Below are 18,535 nucleotides of genomic sequence, written 5' to 3' on the forward strand. Positions count from 1 at the left end.
CTGGTGCTGATGATGCTGCTAGTTATGCATTGTGTTTGACGATTTTTGGAGAGAAGGTATTGCCTAAGTTGTGCTGGCAGAAACTGGGGAAGCACAGCCAGCAGAGAAGAGGGTCCAGGTGTCACAGAGGACAAGGTAGCTGACACACAGACGTGACAGCAATTCAACAAAGCAAAGGCAGCCTTACATCCAGGGGCCATCAACGCGGACATCGCACACTGAAGGCAAGTCCTTCTTTGGGAAAGCCAGACAGAAAGATTGGAGGCATAAAGCAAAGTTAATAAAGACCACCACATGGCTCTGAGAGGCAGATGGGACTCTTGGTGACAGCAGTAGATGCATACCTGGTTCAGATCGGGAAGACTGAACACACTGTACTAGTGAGGCTTCATCTACAATATTAGGTAAATTATTCCCAAATAACCCCCTTCACACAGTATACCTACAATGTCACAGACAGAATATCCTACAATGTCACAGACTTTGGCAAGTACTGGGATTTTGTATAGCCATAGGAAATCCTGTCTAATTTCCTTTTTCTAAACAGGAGTTTGGGAAGTCCATCTCCTCTCTTCCTGCCCCATAACTTTACATGCTTCGTTGTAGCTACTACTTCCATACACACCCACTTCACATGAGCATCTTCCTTATTCAAGTCCTCCTATAAGCAAGGATTAAGCATTCTCTGTATGCCTTTTTCCTGCTACTATACGTAAAATTTTAGAGAAAGAAACAAAGCATGATACTTTAAGATTGTTTATTTTAAACGGTATTCTGAAACTTGTGGTTATATACAAATTTTCCAACTATGAAGCTTAAGATTGCATGGTGACTGTCTTCACACAGTAAGGCTGCTCGATTGATGTTCTCAGAGCTGATTCCATTGAAGTGTGATTACTCAGAGTACAGGATGGCTTTCAGGAAGGTTGTAATCCATGAAGGCACCAACACCAAAGGAGGGAGGCCTTCCTACATAAAACACTAATCAAGAGTCCCCTTGGTCGCTGTGGGACCTTTACTGATTTTGAGAGCATCACCAGCGGGGAAAGGTCTGAGTGAAACTAGTGGTCACTGTGGAAAGGCCTTTACACTGCACTCACAATCTGGAGACAGGTACACACTGCAGGGGCTTTTCCATGCCACTCTTACTCACTGTGCTTTATGCCTAACTCAGCTGGGCCAGTGACAGGAAAAAAATACAGAAAAAGAAAAAAAATGCAGCATATGCTACTATAGTAATTTAACAGTGATCTTTAGAGACAGAATTTTTTTAGGGATAATTAATAGGCATGAACAGGATTTATGTTAATGCTGAAACTTCAGTTTAGATACCAGACACAGGGATGGGATGACATGTTTTACCCTGCAGCCAACAGACAGAAAGTTTTCACTTCTTGGAATTCCCATGGAAGACAGATGAACTACTGCCTTCTCTCATGTCCCCCAGTACTAAAGGCAGAGATATGCTTCACGAGTTTGTTTTATACACAGACAAGTAAAAATACATTTTAGTAATGTTTCCCATTAAAACCTTACCCATAGCACAGTACTGAAATCAGTGCAACAAAATGACAGCAAGGAGTATTTACAACCATATTGTATTGTACCAAATTTGCAAGACAAGAAAATTCTAAAGTGCAAAGTTGTCTCTATTCTACACAGACACAGGGATCCATTTTCCTGCTCATTGTACAAACCACTACCATCATTACAGACACACCACATATCCATGCTGAACATCCAAGTGACCAAACACCATCCCTAGGCTGACAGGCAAAACTCCTCTACCAAATCCAGTGGGAGGCAGACATCAGCACCCAAGGGCCAGGTTTAGTCCCTCAGCTGTAGGTGTGTCACATGCTGGATGGAGAATAACTACTGTAAACCCAGGAACACGAAACATGGAGGAAGTGTATTTAAATACATGGAGGAAGGTACTTAAATAGAAATCCTACAAAGAGCTTAATGGTTTGGTTTATAGTAGATTAAAGACAATCGCTGCTTTTCTTAAAGCACAAAACAGAGGGCCCAGCACTCTGTATTTTATTCAGCTGCAGTTCTGTCCTGCTTCAGATGGGGCACAAATTTTTAAAGACTATTTACACCAACAAGATGTGCAGGCTTAGCCATGAGAGCCTCTAAAACCAGAGAGAGGCCACAAAAACAGGCTGTAGCAGCATTAGAATATTAAAAAGTCACCGTTCAAAATACCTCACTCTTAAAAATTACTAAAGGGAACTATAAGAGAAGGAACATGGCAGCTGGGTTTCCAGATTAACTGAAACTCCCAGTTCATCCACCCATATTCTTAAGCATATTGGACAGTTAATCTATATCCTATTTACAATAATTCCTGCTACTATCCAACAAAACCAGAAGAGAAAGCTGCTCATTGCCTCACAGCTCTCTCTACTTTGCAAACTGAACAGTCTCCAGCTTATTTTTTGGCAAAACCATCCAATGTTTGCCACAGGATTTTAACTACAAGTAAACAAAGTTTGTCTTGAAAAGCAACACATGTTAAGTGAATTAATTTGTTCCATTAGTCTATTTTTAAACTACTACATCATATTTACTGAAACAGCTATGGCATAAGAGGTTACACAGCTAGGCTTAAGTAATGTCATCATCTGACACAATTCACTTGGTTATGCCCCAAACTATTTACAGTGAACTTGATTCAGACAAACCACTCGGTTTGAGAAAGTGTCCAAAGAATTCCAAGTCCATAAAACAATCTTTCCTACCAAGTTGTTTGGGAACGATTTAGTCATGATTTGTTAATTTGATTTTAAGATATTCCTCTACTGGAATCCACCCACGGGTAAAAGCTGCATTGGCAATGAGCTCCAAGACCTACACATGCATTAGCTAACAAGGGTAAGTCTGTGCCACAGTTCATAGCAGATGGAAGGGAAAACGAGGGGAGGAGGAAAACAGGATCTAGTCTGCACAAAAAGAAAACTAATTCAGTTGAGATGTGTACATAATGACAAAGAATTCTGAAAAACAATGAGCAACTAAAAAAATCGCGATTATGAAACTGAGTTAACTGTATCTAGATCCTTTAAGGGGGCAGGCTGAGCAAATGTTGATGACTACAGCTGAAATACATTTTTAGAATTAAAATCTATATAAGAAAACTAACTCCACACTCTATTCTGGCAAAACCTAAGCTGATCTTTTAACAGCAAGAAGTCTAATGAGTAAGATGAACAAGTTATGAACAGATTGAGTAACTCTTCATGAAACATACTGTCCCTGTACAGCACCAGAAGAAATGGACCAATTTTAGATATATATTCTTGATACTCATTATCCTCTAGGTCCCTGCAGAACAGAAACTTCTTCCAAAGAAATTCAGCTCACTTTACACTGATTTTTATGTGCAGAACTGACAGAAAGAAAAATCCATTACAGCAAGCAAGGAGGTCTGCATTTGATAAACCCACTACTGCCAGCATTAATACCCTCTTTGCCTTTTGTAGCAACTCATTTTGTAGTTTGGTCCAGTATCTCAAGAAGAGTCCTGAGTTTCCTATTAACCTCCTCAACAGCTTTTGTTCCACAGGCCTTCAAGGAGCTACACACCTGCTCTCTAAGCTAAGTGACTCCAAGCCTCATGAAAGATTTTAGAAGCACTGAATTACAGCACAGTGGAAGGAGAACAAAGAGTACAAAGTGAGGAATGTGTTTACAGTTTACATCACAGTAAGTGCATATGCCATCGTGTTTGCTGAAAGGATGAACACTGTCAGGCTGCTCAGTTTCTTTCTCAGACAAAGAGAAGTGCAGCAACTGGTACCCAGGGATTGCAAGGCCCTCATTTCAACACATGCATTGTATTCCTTTGCATTTGCAGTAAATCAGAAAGATGTTTTTGTTGTCATGGGTGTTTTGCAGTGCTCAGCACTAAAGAATGCTGTCACACTTTCCACAGCAGGCAGAAATGGAAGCAGCAAGTTCTACAAAATCCTTTCTTTCTCAGCTTTGACTGGGCTTGGCTTTTGGCAAGTTTTCTTCAGAAAAAGCTGATTTCAGTGCAATACTGCAAAAGCTGAGAAAGCAGCACTGATTACACAGGGCATAAAGGAAATCTGAAGCTTGGCTTCCCAGTTGTGCCATCAGCTCTTCAGCTTGTCTTTCCTCCCTGTTCTCCTGACAGCTTCTTATAGACACCACCCAGATGGAAACGCAGCAACTTAAAAATCCATTACCTTACCATGACAACTTCAGGAATTCCAGTGCCAGGAGATTTGAGCTGTCTGCAGCCTTCAAACTTAACAAAGCTTTGAAGATTCAAAAACTCTGTGAGTGACACAGTGATGCCCTGCTTTTAAGCACTTCCATATTACACCCTGCATCACTTTCAGATACACTTTGATATTAAAGGATTTTGATTAAAGGACAGACAAGCTAAGGTACCTTACTACAAATTCTGATACAAAACCCCTAATTTATAGATGAAAGAACAGACAGTAATAGTTTCAGAACATAAATTGTGCTCCAGTTATGCAGAACTTGAGGTTTCCCAAGTTCTGTGAATGTCCTGTGAAATACCATAGGAGTGTTACAAACCAAACCCAGATTTTCTTCTCTCACTACAATTAGGTGAATTGGAACACGACAGGGTGCTAAGCCTGAATGACAAAACTTGAATAAATATAACTGTTCATGCCAACTTATGCTTGCAGAATTGGACATGATATAGCATATAAGGTAATGGAAAAATCCTCAAGCATTACAATCATGATACTTCCTTTGCTATTTGTGGGTAAAACTAAACCCACAAAAAGAAACTCCCTAGAGGCACAATAGGAACATTTAAACCCACTCATTCTATGATATCCCACTAAAACCAAAAATAAGTCAGATATAAATAATCTCCTAGAAATCCACCACATTCTTAAGCAAGATAGACACATATTAACAAAGGTAAATTAAATTAGTCTTCTAAATGAAAAAAAGGAGAATCAAAAAAGGGAGATCAGAACTAAAGCCCCAGAGTCGTATGAACAGGAGTTTCAAAGTGAATTCAAAGCACTTATGGCACTTAAGAAATCTGGCATCCACTGTCTTTTTGAGGCTTTATATCTGGTTCCTTCAGAGGTTTTACTTCTTCATCTGGTTTTGGTTTAGCCTGCAAACAAGAAGAAGAAAACCCCAACTAAATGCCACAAGTACAAACCACTGTGTTTGCATGGTATTTATGCACAGCTAACTTTACATACTATAATCTAATAGTCTTTTCAAGGTTGAAAACTTTGAGTAAGCGTCAAGCAAGAGGGAAAAGCCAACTGCTCTCTGTTTCAGCATCCTTAAATGAATCCTTTTCTAAAAAAGAAGCTTTCTATAGCATTCACTCCCGTAACATTACAGGACTTAGTAAAAAATGACCTGAATCTCCAGATGCTGGCAGTGTGGCAGAGGTTAATTAACTTGCCTCTGGCACAGCTGAAGTATGAGCTTAGGTGGTAGCCTTGTGTTTGCTTCCCACACTGAGCTGGGGGATGTTACAGAAGAGCCAAACTAACTCTGTATGATACACAGAATAAAGCTAGGGGGAAAGAACAACACATGAGATTATCTTACAGAGTCATCCTTTGGCCTCTTGGTGAGATCAAATGCTGTAACCGTTTCAGGAGTCCAGTGTGCATTCAAGGCAGGAAATTCAAAGGGAATAGGCTCTACTAAGCCATAGTTTGCTTTCAGTTCCAGCTGGGGAGCCTCTGCTGGCACCTTCTGGAAATAGCTGTAACAGAACACAGAAATGTATTTAAAATACAATGCACCATCTCTGAAAGTCTTGTTTGCAGTTCTAAAGAAAAACAATCAGGATTTCCACAGTGGCAATCACTGCTGCTCTCTTTCATTTCATTAAGACACTGTCTAATATGCATGCATTGTGCCAGCAAAATTCACAAGAACAAAAGCAATTTCTTCTTAGTATTATTGTTCATTCCCTAATAGTGAGGTGGGTTTTCTCCTGATAACCATTATTCCCAGTGCTTCAATGAGAAGAGTATCTTTTGTCTAAAAAAACCCCTTCACTATACAAATGAGGATTAAAAACGCTTCCCAAGAAAGATGAAAAGGACAGTTTTTCTAAGTCAGTCTTAATGTGCCACAGTGGATAATGGCAACAACACTGCAGAGCCCCAAAGACTGGCTACAGGGCAAAGGCTGACTCAGGGGGTACCTGTGCCCTTGGCAGACCAGCAGGAGCTGGACTGGCACACTGACACATTCTGTCTCTCTTCCTGTGCTGCAGACAGCTCTCCCAGAACAGGCACTGCTTTCTCTTTCCAAGTTTTGCTCTAGAGGGACATGGATTTGTTGAGATCTCCTGTATGCTGTTGCTGGAAGCTCTGACAATGGGTATTTGAACCAAAGCAGAGCACAGCATTTCTTTTGCTATCTGCAGTTCAGTTTGATGTACCTGACAATCCTTTCTGTTTAATCAGTTACCCTATTATGAAGGTCTTTAAATATCATAAAAATTGAAATAACAAACATATTATGGAATATGAAATCACAGTAGAAGGGAAGGGGAGAAATAAATGAGCACAAGAACTCTGAAATCAAACCAATCCTGCTATTTTCAACTGAAACAAAAACTTTCAAATTTCCAAACCCTTTTTGGAAGGACGTTAACTAACAGAAAGCCCTATTCACAGCATTAATAATACTTGGACTGGTAATGCTCCTAGTACCCTAAACATGATCTTCACTGAAGGGAGCACTATGTTTTGACTTCCCTGCTTGCAAAGCAGAATCTGGGCTTCTCCACTTCCCCCTCTGTCCTGTTTTGCCTACTAGATCCCAGGAGCCAGGAAGAGAGCATTAGAGCAACACAGCAACTTCTGCAGATTTTCTCCTGTGCAGAAGGAAAAGTAAGAAGGTGGCTGAGCAATGAGGGAAGAAAACTGCTCAATCTCTCCAGATGTCAGTCCAACCCACCCTGCTGAACTGGCCCAGAATAGAGAGTGTGACAGCACAGACCCACTGCAAATCTGCCAAGAGAAAATCATAGAATTGCAAATTTATCTTTAAGTTACGTGCCATGCCCTAAAGGAATGTAATAATTGTAGAGTATAATTCACCATCAGATCCTGAAATAAAGGCAAATGAGGTAATAACACTTCATATAGAGTTCTGCACCAACCATGAATTACTTACATAAATCCATTCTCTCTCTGGCATTTTTCTAGTGTGTTCTTAATCAAACTTCCTAATTTCCTAAAGAAAAGATGTCCAGAAGGTTTGGCAGTAGTCCCAGGCCCTTTGGTTTCTCCATATTCTTTGCACAATGCTTCAGCCTTGGCAAAAACTTTGCAAGAAAGAAAGGAAGTAAAAATTATTTACATGACCCTCTTAAATCATGGTTCTGCTCTACAGTGCTTCAGTTTTAGAACACACCAGAATCTATTCAGGCCTCCTTCTTCTTAGAAACAAAACCAAACTAGTTTAAAGGCAGCACTTTTGGCCAAGATTTACTGCATCCAACAAGTGACTAAGAACAGGAAAAAAAAAGGATAGCTTTTTGGGTGGGAAGATGCAGGAAAGCATGTTATGTGTGGAGCAAAATGCAACAGTGAGCCCAAGAACTGTGCCACATGGTAGGGAAAAACAGAGGGTATGAAGGTGTCCACGCACAGCTCAAGTCCCAAACCAAACAACAATAAACAATATGGAGTGGGAGAAGAAGCACTCTTCTCTTAATAGCAGAAGAGTATTAGGTTTACTCCAAGTAATCCAACTTAGTTTGGTCTTAATATTTTTTAAATTTATTTTAAAAAGTAATATTAAAGTTTCCAATTTGAAAACTTGAGCATTTTTATACATTGTAGTAAAGTTATGCAGTGCAGGCCACTGGGGCAACAATAGCTTTGAAGAGAGAAGACAGGGAAGAAGACCTGGAACTACTGCAAATTTGCCTGAATTTGCCTTTCAAATGAGTAGAAAGGAAATAAGTTACTGAAACCTGTTTAAAAATAAAGAAGCATGGCCTAGATTTACTATTTAACCTCCAAAGCAGAAATGGCTGCACTGATCTAACATACAGACCAGAAAACAGGATGACCACCATTGTTTTTACAGCATATATTGCCAGCAGTTTAAAGCCAGACTTTAAAAAAAACCAGGCTGAGAAGTGAAGATGAAATTTTCTGCAGCACTGTTACGAAAGACAGCCTTTGGTAAGATAAAAAAAAAGCACACACTGTCTCCATTCAAAGGTGTGCTGGATTTTCATCAGGTGACAGATAAAATCTTTATTGGAGAGCAAATTAACAGGAGACAGCAAAATAGAACAGAGGCATGGCATCATCAGACCCTGCAATCCAGTCTCAGCCACACTTACATTTTTCTGATTCCTGCAGAGATCTGATTGCTTCCCCACATTTATCACTTGCCAGCAGAGTCTGGCCATGGTAACAGTATGCCTGATAGGAGAGGACAAAACCATTATCAACACCATTGGGTCATTCCTGCACCAATTCCCCTCTCCTGCTCCTTACTTTAGCTGCAGCTCTTTGAAGCTGCCATTCCCTGCAGATAATTGACAACTGGGGAATGCAAGTCAATGCAGCATTCACTGAACAATGCAGCATTCACTGAACCATTAATGCAGTTCAACATGAACGCTATGAACCATAACCATAAACACTTGGAATGAACCAAGCTGTCTCAAGTCTTGCCAAGAGTAACTGGGCTGAGCAAAGCTGTTTGACCAAAAGCACTGGCACACAGGCCAGTTCAAGCTCTCACTGAAGCAGCACGCAGAATTAAGCTCCAACGCAGAAAGAAAATGAACCCCAGGCAAGTTTACAAAGCTAAGACTGAAAACTATAACTACCTGAACACTCAAAAACTCCATCTGCAATAAACATCACTGAATGTGGAAGAGATGAGGTGTTCTGCTGTCTGAGATATTTTGTCATAGTCCAAATAACTTTTCTACCCCAAGAAGTCCCATTCCTTCATACCTATGCTTGAAGATGCATAGTATTGTATTCCAGTGAGAACTGAATTGCCTATTATCTATGATCAGGAGTCGAGTTTAAATAGTAAATACAATAGGTGAAGGAACAATCCCATCAACTAATGCCTACCTTGCCCCTCTTCCTTTAGTGTCTGTTCTCACAGAACCACTCTATCTAAATCTGCCATTGCCCAGATCACACAAATTTAAAGAAAGGAAAAGTACCACAACTCTGACCCTCCCTCACTTCTCAAACCTGCTAATAAGGCAAGCAGCTTTTAGCTACAGGTTCAAACTAAGAGAGACAATTATGCTGTGTAGCTTGGGCCTTCTCTACAGTATAAAACAAAAAGATTACAGGTTGTGGCAGACTACAAGAAATAAGCAGCAAATTGTGCTGAGGATCCCAAGAGCACCACTGCACTTGCTAGGAGATCCATCAGGCAAATAGGGACAGTGCTTGGAGTGGTACCTACTGGTACTTGATGCAGGTTTATTCAGGGTCTTCTAAAAGATGCTCAGCCCTGAATTGTGCTGAGGATCTGACTGCGATGTAGATAACAGATGACAACCATTATGCTCAACCTGAATGGCTTCAATTAGAGCCATGATCACAATAAATTCCACACTGCTGCAATTTCATTTGGCTCCACAATAACACTTCAAATGCCACTGACACTGCACAATCCCTCTTCACAGCATGGAAAGAAAGCCAAGGCATTACTTAGGACCCATTCTCTATCCAGCCCTTAGCAGACAAACAACAAGCTGTGACTGCTGCCACCCAAAGTACTTACATAGGCCATATAGAAACAGCTCTTCAAGTTTAAGTACTTCCTCCATTTACCTGCATAGGTTGGATCCAAACTGGATAATGTTTGATCTACGAACACATATGTAAAGTTATTAAGACATTTCCAGGAAGAAAAACCCCAAAGACCAGAATTCTTAAAGTTTGCAGTAGATATTTACTATAAAGCATCCAGAAGCAAGTGACAAAAATCACTCCGGCAAAGGCACAGAGAAACTATGAGAAAAAACCAAAAAGATGCCACTAGCATGCAGCTGTCCCTAGAATCCCTGAAACTGTTGTCCACTAAGTTTGGATGGCTAATTCTCCTAAGTATTTTTAGGCAGCATTTCAAAGTTTTTTCCTTGTTTAAGTTCCAGTAGTGACCTATAATGTGATGTATGTTACAGTGTTCTCCTGACTCCTGTAATTTTACACATTTCCCACTTGCCTCAGTAAGCCCAGAGATCATCTTACTCATCTGGAAGGTGATACATAATTAACCCACTACACTCTGTATGCTCTGCACCATGATCTGCTGCCTAAAGGCAACTGGAACACACTCTATTGACATTAGGCCATCTGTCTGCTGCTAGTCTGTCTTCCCTCACTAACATTTCCTACCATTAGCTACAGAAAAAGATTTCCCACAAAAAACAGAAGGCTTTATCAAAATACATGCCAATAACTGAAGCCTTAAATGTGCTAAATAGAAGCTAAATACACACTCCATTTCCACAGAGAACAGTGTTAATATTGCAATTTATGGGTGGGTGAAGTGTGTCTGCTGGCAAGAATGCATAAACCAAGTCACTAAGGATACAAAACAAGACACTCACCAGCTTTTTGGTAGAAGTTGGCTGTTTCATAAGCAAGAGCAGCTATTAGGCCTGGATTGTGTTTCAGCTCAATAGCCCGAGCAATTGTCACTGAAAAAAAGTTCCACACCATGGTTTAAGTTTAATTGAAATGTCCCATCACATCAAATCAGCAGAGGCATTTAGGGTTTTAAAAACCCTGCATGAACAGAAAATAGATGTTGTGCAGTCAAGCAAGCAGCAGAATAAAGACAGATTGTTTCTTGGATAGAATTATTCCAATTTAATAGAAAAACTGGAGGAATGCTAGCTTTAAGATTAGCTAATAAGCAGAAGCTGCACATATTTTAAAGTAAAGGAACTGGGAATTTATGTTAGGCAACCATGGTGGTGAAAGGGTTGCATGAAAGGGAAAGAAAAAGAAAAAGGGAGGAGTGCCACACACAGGTTCTTCCAAAGTGAAAGGTATTCCTCATTACACTTGTAGTGTCTGACTGATTTTTGGCATTTTCCCTCTGTAATTGTAACGTAAGCTTCTTTAGAAGCAACTTGCACCACTAAGCCACAGTACTTCAGGAAAATAAAAGAACCATGGCCTTGCTGCTGAGCAGAGTTCATGAGACATCAGTGATCCACAAAGAGTCATTTCCCACACCCAACCAATGTATATTTGAAGATACCTTCTTGAGCTTCAGCTTGACACTGTATGATGTAGGAGTCTATAAGTCGAGCTTCTAAATCTCTTCCCTTTTCTACAGGTGTAATCAATTTTGGAATGTGACTTTCCTAAACACAAAGCAAGTCTCAGAATTAGTTTAGGCTTAAAACCACTGCTGCCAGTGCAGAACAAGTGCCTCCTTCCCAAATGGATGGGACACTGAGTGAAGGTCCCATAACAGCTGGCTGCACTGTTCCACATGATATGGGCAGACAAACAAATCACCCTTCCACTGCCATTGGGAATGAGAAGCACCATAACATATTAATACCCTTCTTTTTCCTGTATCATTCAGGTGGTCTGAGATGGATAGCAAAGGCTTTTCTAAGGCAAAAAGTCATTTGTTTGGAGGCACCTTGAAGAATGGACAGCAAAGAAAGTTCTTCTACCTTCAGGTGTTTAAAAATCCCAGCTGCAATCTTCAGGCTGCGGTGAACATCTTTTGCTTCATCTTCTGTAATACTGAGAAAATAGAACGGATTGGTAAAATTACAGTAAGAAAGGGTCTCTAGGTGTCATTTTATCCCACCTCCTGCTTTGGGCCACCACAACTGGCAACAGTATATCAGGTCAGTCATGGCTTTGTCTCCATGAATCTTAAATCCTTCAAGAATCAAGAGACCACTAATTCCCTAAGTGACCTGTTCCACTGCTATGCTACCCTCAGAGAAAAGGAGTTTCTTACTGTGTCCAATCATTAAACAATCAAGTAGAAATTGCTTGAAAAAAACAAACAAAAAAAAGAAACAAGATCTTGCAATGACTTTCAAGTAAAAGGCAACCTCAGTGTTAAAAGCCAAGAATTGGGAAGTCTGTAGGGCTAAACTCAGCAGAGATGTGATTTTGAGAATCTCAATTTTGTACCTGGACATTTAGAGAAGGGTGGTGAAGGGTTTATTCACAACTGACACTTTCTCTGTATCACAGTCACATGGTTCTAATCCACTTGGTTTACAGAGGCAAAAAGGGATTGAAGTGCTTGTGTATAAAGGCTAACTGCCTCCTTGAACTCCTCTGTCTGAGCTGGACATGCCCTACAGCAGGCAAACCCCAGAATCTGCTAAATCTTTGGTGGAATATTGCAGTAGAATTATTAAGAAAACCACTTACTCTTCTTTTCCAGCGAGTCTTGATGCATATTTTGTGTACCATAGAGCTACATTAAATCCCATGGAAACCAGTTCAAACACTGCATCCTGCTGGGCACTAAAGAAAGACAAATAAAGCCCCCCCAAAAAACTTAATGCATCCAGTTTTGTTCTGACAACCTCTCTCTGCTGATAGTTCATATAGCAGAAGTCAACATTTCTCTCCATAAAGCATTTTTAAGATGTCAACAATTTCCAATTCAGAACCTCCTACTTGCTGAACTGCCTTAAGAGAGACTTGAATTTTTTTACTTATTCCCTTTAAGAGCTCATAATTAGAATCTCCCACATTCAGATGCCCACCCTTCCCTTTTGGGAACTTTTATTTTAAAACTGTAACTTGAGATTTGTTTAGCTTTGGGTGTGGCTGACATTTTTCCATCTCTTTTTTTTTTTTTTTTCAATTGCACATTTTGTGGAAAGCCTTGCCCTGGAATGTCTACTTTAAAGTTGCACTGCTAAGTTAATAAGTCAGAGTCTGTTACAACTCTCTCAAATGAATGTTATTGCAAGTATTTATGTAACTGCAGACAAACAGCATGTGCAAATAGCAGGAAGTTTCAGAAGCTAAAAACAGAGTCTTAGAAAAGACTGAACTTGCAATCACAAGCTCAGTATAGCTTAGGAACTAGCAAACCTTTTAAAAAGAAAGATGTGGCAGTGGGAAGAGTAATGTTGGCACAAGTTCAAGCGTGTATGACCGTGAGAAAATTAGAAGAAAGTCCTAATCAACAGATTTTCTTCCAAGGGGAATAAAAGCTTTGAGGAGGTCAAGCACTTCTAGCTAAAGCTTGGCAAATTTGTAGGCGTGGTTATACAGCACAATTCCCTCCAAAAGCAAGAGACAAGTGAATAATTCAGAAGGTTACAGATCTGTATTACTACCAGAAACAGAGGATTTGTTTGCTTGAAACAAGAGTAAATGTACTAGGAGTTCAGAGCACAAGAAAAAATCAGATCTTCAGCAACACTGGAACCTCAAAACACAAAGAAGTTCCTGGTCAGGGCATAGTGCCAAATGAAGAAGTTTTAAGCTGCAGTGAGCTTTGCTATCGTATTCAACCAATACCCTCAAGGCTTCTTCTTTGCACTGCAGATTCAGATTGTAGATCAACTAAGACCCAATGGATCCTTCTACCAATATTGTGCATTCTCACAGCTTTACATAAAGGCCACACACACTTCAGAACACCTAACACAGTTCAGCAGTTAGCAAATACACAGCAACACCCTTTTGGAAACTACTTTGTGTTCAACACTTTGCTACACTTCTGTTTTCCTTCAGGCCTGTGCTGGCACAGGTGCACATGTGTAACACAGCAGCAGAGAGCAGCTGCACACCCTGCACTCAGAAAGGCATATGTACCTCGGGACTTGTCCTTGTAACGTGTCTGTCCACTTGAAATTCTGGATGTATCTCAGCTTGCACTCTTGGGAAGAGTCATCCAGTGAAAGGATAAAACCTATGGAATAAAAAAACGTACCAACAGGCAATCTCAAAGGAGGAAACAGAAACCAATAATGAAGCAGAGGGATCAATAAAAATACAGATATAGATAAAGGAATGTTTCTTGCTGAACCACTCAAAACCCCATGTAACTTCCTGAGACTTTTTTTCCTCAAGATCTTGAGAAAAAAATGTGGAAAATACCAACTGGCTACCACAGGAAACCGCTTGCCCAGCATGTTACCAACTCAACCCTGAGAATCCTTTCTGCTCAAGGAAAACCTGGGAGATGTCTGCGTGTCCCATATGGTGACAAGCTGGCAGCTGGACTGACCCAGGTACAGGGTGGCTGAGGTTGTTCAAGGTGAGTGAGTGGCTGTCTCTGCCACCAAAGTGACAGCCAGGAAATTCTAGGAAAAGCTGCCTGGTCAACAGGGAGAGGGAAAAGGGCTTCTAAGCATGGGCTTACCTAGTCATCATCTATCTCCTGGGCTACGGGAAATTGGTTCTTTATGTCAGGCAGCCCAGAAAGCAGCACTCAGTGGGATGAAACTCATCTTATGGGTTGTTCAAATCCTAATATATGGAGGCACAGGAATTTTTTAGGGAGGCTGAAGAAGGGCCTTGGTCTGATCAGGTCTTACAGACTTTAAGAGGTCAAGAGCTTGCCATAGCAGCAACTGGAGCTACAGCTTTAGGTGTGTCACATGTTTAAAAACACAGCTTTAGGTGTGTCACATGCAGAAGATTTCAGTGACCAAGCATGATATTTTCCTAAAGAAGCTCTCCAAATCTTGGCTGTAGCAACATGGATTCTCATCCTACCTTTATCTAGATGTGGCATTAGCCTACCCATGAGCCCTCTCAGGGGCTCACTAAACCAACATTTACTTCCCACAGACTGAAAGATCCCACAATCCACGAATCAGCTGATTCTTGAAAACTCAGTCCTAAGAAACCTGGCTGAGCACCTGACTGCTAAGAGCGAGTTATCAAAATATTAGCAGAATGAAGGTTTCAAGTGGATGAATATGTGAACTACCGGTGAACTGTCTACTGAAAATGTAGATACCATGCTAATGAGCACCTATGTATATAGATACATATACACACCTGAGACCAGCAGCAGAAGGTAGAGTTGCAACAAGTCTATGATCTAATATTAGACAAACGAGAAGTTTACACTGAAGAGTAAATGATATCAACTAATCAATAGACTCAATTTATACTTAAGGAGCAACTCACCACCACCTAAGAGACAAATACACATTTCCTCCTCCAGCAGGAAACAGAATGAGGTTAAAAGCAGGAGGAGAGGACTACCAACACTCAGTGCTGGCAGGGTCACAAAGGACACTGAAACTTGGAGAAAAGGCCTGGTGAGTAGCCCACCACTGATATCAAGCACAGAACCCATGAAGACACCCTCCTTCCTGAGAAGTGCTAAGCTCCTTTACAGGAGATCAGCACAATACACGTTCAGAGAAGTGCCATTAAAATTCAACTGATACTTGTCTTGATGAATTAGCACTGCTAATAAAATCTTCCTACCTTGCAGGAGTGAGAAGTACAAGTCTGCTGCATTCTTCAGCATTTCTGGATTACAACTTGAGTCTGTAAACAGCTCCAACAGCCGTGTTCGAGATAACCTCAAGTCACTAGATGAAAGGAGACAAAAAAAAAAGGAAAAAAACCCTCAGAAATTCTACTCAGAAATGTACTAGTACAGAGAAATCTTCCTTTCTCCTCTGGATACATATGATTGACTCTTTAGTACAATCCATTCTGGACACACAGCAGTGGATAATCAGTACTCAATCTATTGTTCTAACACAAGCTAAAATAACTATGCATTTACCTACCAAGAGGTTGAGTGCAGAGAGAAGGAAGGGAAGTAACAAGCAGGAACATTCTTCAATATTAGAATGGGATGATGAGATGAAGAGATAAGAATAGATCTTCAAAATAGCTGAGATCCCTTTTCATTACATTCCTATCCACAACAAAACAGTCAGGCCTTATCCACTTATGGAAATTAAGCAATCCTTCGCAGAGGAATGCACTGTCATCAGAAAGACAATGAAGTGTTTCGTCTTTTGCCTCTGCAGTGTTATAACTGGCCTTGCTATGCACTCAGAGACTTGAAAACTGGAGAATTCATTCTCTGTAAGCAAATGTTCAATGTTAGCAGTGTCTTACTGCCTCCCTGCCTACGTCCCTGGTCATCTTCAGCTCAAAAAATGAAGAGCAACCATTACTTTTAAGGATGTCCCCCAAACTGTAGGAGGCAGAGTGAAGTCAGTCCCAAGCACACTTACTTGCAAACCTTTGTTGCAGCTGGAGTGGTGGCTACCCCATAATAATTAAATGAAACTGGAGCTGTAGCCTTCAGAGGGTTGCGATGGAACCAGTGGGTCATTTTCTTCCTGTAGTGCTGTTTATGCCAAACCTAATGAGTGGAAAGGAAAGAAGAGCTGCAGGAACAACTGAGGTGCTGCACCTGTCATGCTCCTCCACTCACAAAAAGATATTCCAAATGTAAACAACCAGGCAGGAAATTAATTTGAAATTAATTTCTTTTTCTTCCCATTTGAAATGCCAAGCTTCCACATGCCTTGTCTCCATCATCCATGTGCTTAGTTTGAGAACTGCACTCTCTTGAAATACAGATGCTTTCTAAAGCAACTATTTCAAGTTAGGCCAAAAGCTACCACCTACTTTGCTCTATGTGAGCACAACTATTCCTAGTAAAAAAACCTCCACATTTATTACCTCCTGCATAAGGCTGAACACACCTGTAAATGACATGAGAAATATCTCAGGATCACAGAATCAATTAGGTTGGAAAAGTCCCCTAAGATCACTGAGCCCAACCTTTGATCAAACACCACCTCGTCAACTAGACCACAGTGCCGAGTAACATGTCCAGTCTTTCTCTAAACATCTCCAGGGACAGTGACCCCATCACCTCCCTGGGCAGCCTTTTCCAATGTTTAACAACCCCTTCTCTGCAGAAATTGCTCCTAATGTCCAACCTGAACCTGCCTTGGCACAGCTTGAGGCCATTTCCTCTCACCCTGTCACTGGGAGGCCGATCCCTAACTCGCCACAAGCTCCTTTCAGGGAGTTGTAGGGGGTGATAAGGTCACCCCTGAGCCTCTTTTCTCCTTTCCAGTCTAAATCTCAATTCACTGAGATCATTATACTGTGTCTGGTCAATCCATTAATAGCTTGTATTTGGGCGCCTTTGGTATAAATGAACTGCAACCACAAATCCCGACTGGAAATAGGGATCTATATGTGTATCAGACCTGGAAGGCTGGGAGAGCAGAGATAAACCCGACTATCTCTTTTCTTTCACTTCAATTTCAACAAACAAAAGTAACACAAGCACTGCAGCGAGCTTTCCAACAGCAGTGCATGGTGATGGAACACAATGGGCACATCCTGAACACGGGAAGGCTCTACTGGATAAAGGGAGAAACTCCTTCACTATGAGAACTAAACAGGCACAAGTTGTGTGTTCTCCATCCTGAAAAGCTTTCCAGACCTCATTGGGCAAAGCCCTGTCCCTCCTCTGAGCACGACGCTGGACTGCAGACCCCCCAGGATCCTTATAAAACACTGCAGCTTTGCTGAAACAAAAAAGCCCCCAAACCCAGGAACATCTGCCAGCGATCCCTCGCCACTGTCCAGATCCTCCCGACCGAACAGGGGGCTTGTTCATCGCGTCGGCACCTATGGCAACTTGCTTATCGTGCCAGCACCTCTCAGGGCTCGTTCAGCAGGCCAGCGACAGCAGGTCAGCGAGTGTCGCGCCATGCCCACCCACCTGCGCAGCGCTGCTGTCCCGGCCGTGCGGCGGCGCGGCCGGCAAGGTCCCTCAGGGGATCCCGGCAAGGTCCCCCAGGGGATCTCGGCAAGGTCCCTCAGGGAATCCCGGCAAGGTCCCTCAGAGGCTCCCGGCAAGGTCCCTCAGGGGATCCCGGCAAGGTCCCCCAGGGGATCCCGGCAAGGTCCCCCAGAGGCTCCCGAGGCCGCGGGACCCCAGCCCAGCTCAGCCCAGCCCAGCCCACCCCGGCCCGGCCGCTCCCGCCGGTGCGTCACGCGCCCGCCGCCGCAGGCAGCGCCAGCCGAGAGCCGATGGCACCGCCCCATGGCGGCCGATCGCATCGACCCCGCCGCTCGCCCCCTCCCCACCGGGCTCCCCGGGCCGCCGCCGCCGCCAACAACCCGCGGCTGCGGGCCCTCCCCACGGGACGGCGGCCGGCGGCGCGGCAGGAGCCCCCGACCCTCCCGCGGAGGGACCCCCGAACGCCACCAACGCCGGCGGCAGCGGGCACGGCCGGCACGCCACCAGCGGCACGGGCTGTCCCGGAGGGACGACAGCCGCCCGCGGTGCTGCAGGGGGGCGCCGGGGCTTACCTGGGGGCGGGCCTGCGGCGGCGGCACGGCCGGCAGCGGCGGGAGGGGCGGAGGGAGGGGCGGAGCGGCCCCGCCCGCCGCACGTGACCGGCGCCATGACAGGTACCGGGGCGGAAGCGGCGCTGTCGCCTCGGTAGCGATGGCGCGGGCGGGCGCGGCCGGCCCGCCTCCCCGGCTGGGCGGTGCGGGCGGGAGGCGCCGCCGCG

The 18,535-nt window shown here is 42.8% G+C and overlaps 1 protein-coding gene across 3 annotated transcripts; it reads right to left on the reverse strand.

Annotated features, from left to right (window-relative positions):
* Positions 1–743: 743 nt before the first annotated feature.
* On the reverse strand, positions 744–18,424 carry BROX (BRO1 domain and CAAX motif containing). 3 transcript variants are annotated; one of them, XM_085054736.1, is made up of 13 exons: positions 18,330–18,424; positions 16,223–16,353; positions 15,456–15,562; positions 13,824–13,920; positions 12,420–12,515; positions 11,699–11,771; positions 11,272–11,377; positions 10,613–10,702; positions 9,781–9,866; positions 8,363–8,444; positions 7,180–7,330; positions 5,593–5,752; positions 744–5,140 (listed from the first exon to the last, which is right to left on the reverse strand). In XM_085054736.1, exons 2-13 carry the CDS (start codon positions 16,321–16,323, stop codon positions 5,054–5,056), a joined length of 1,236 nt encoding a protein of 411 aa, XP_084910862.1. In that variant the 5' UTR covers positions 16,324–16,353; positions 18,330–18,424; the 3' UTR covers positions 744–5,053. The 3 variants fall into 3 exon arrangements, with proteins under 3 accessions (XP_084910862.1, XP_084910864.1, XP_084910863.1); XM_085054738.1 differs by lacking the exon at positions 18,330–18,424 and adding an exon at positions 17,643–17,921; XM_085054737.1 differs by lacking the exon at positions 18,330–18,424 and adding an exon at positions 17,737–17,920.
* Positions 18,425–18,535: the final 111 nt, after the last annotated feature.

This window comes from Lichenostomus cassidix, chromosome 3, assembly GCF_008360975.1.
Source record: "Lichenostomus cassidix isolate B80296 chromosome 3, HeHo_3.0, whole genome shotgun sequence".
Classification (NCBI taxonomy): Eukaryota; Metazoa; Chordata; class Aves; order Passeriformes; family Meliphagidae; genus Lichenostomus; species Lichenostomus cassidix.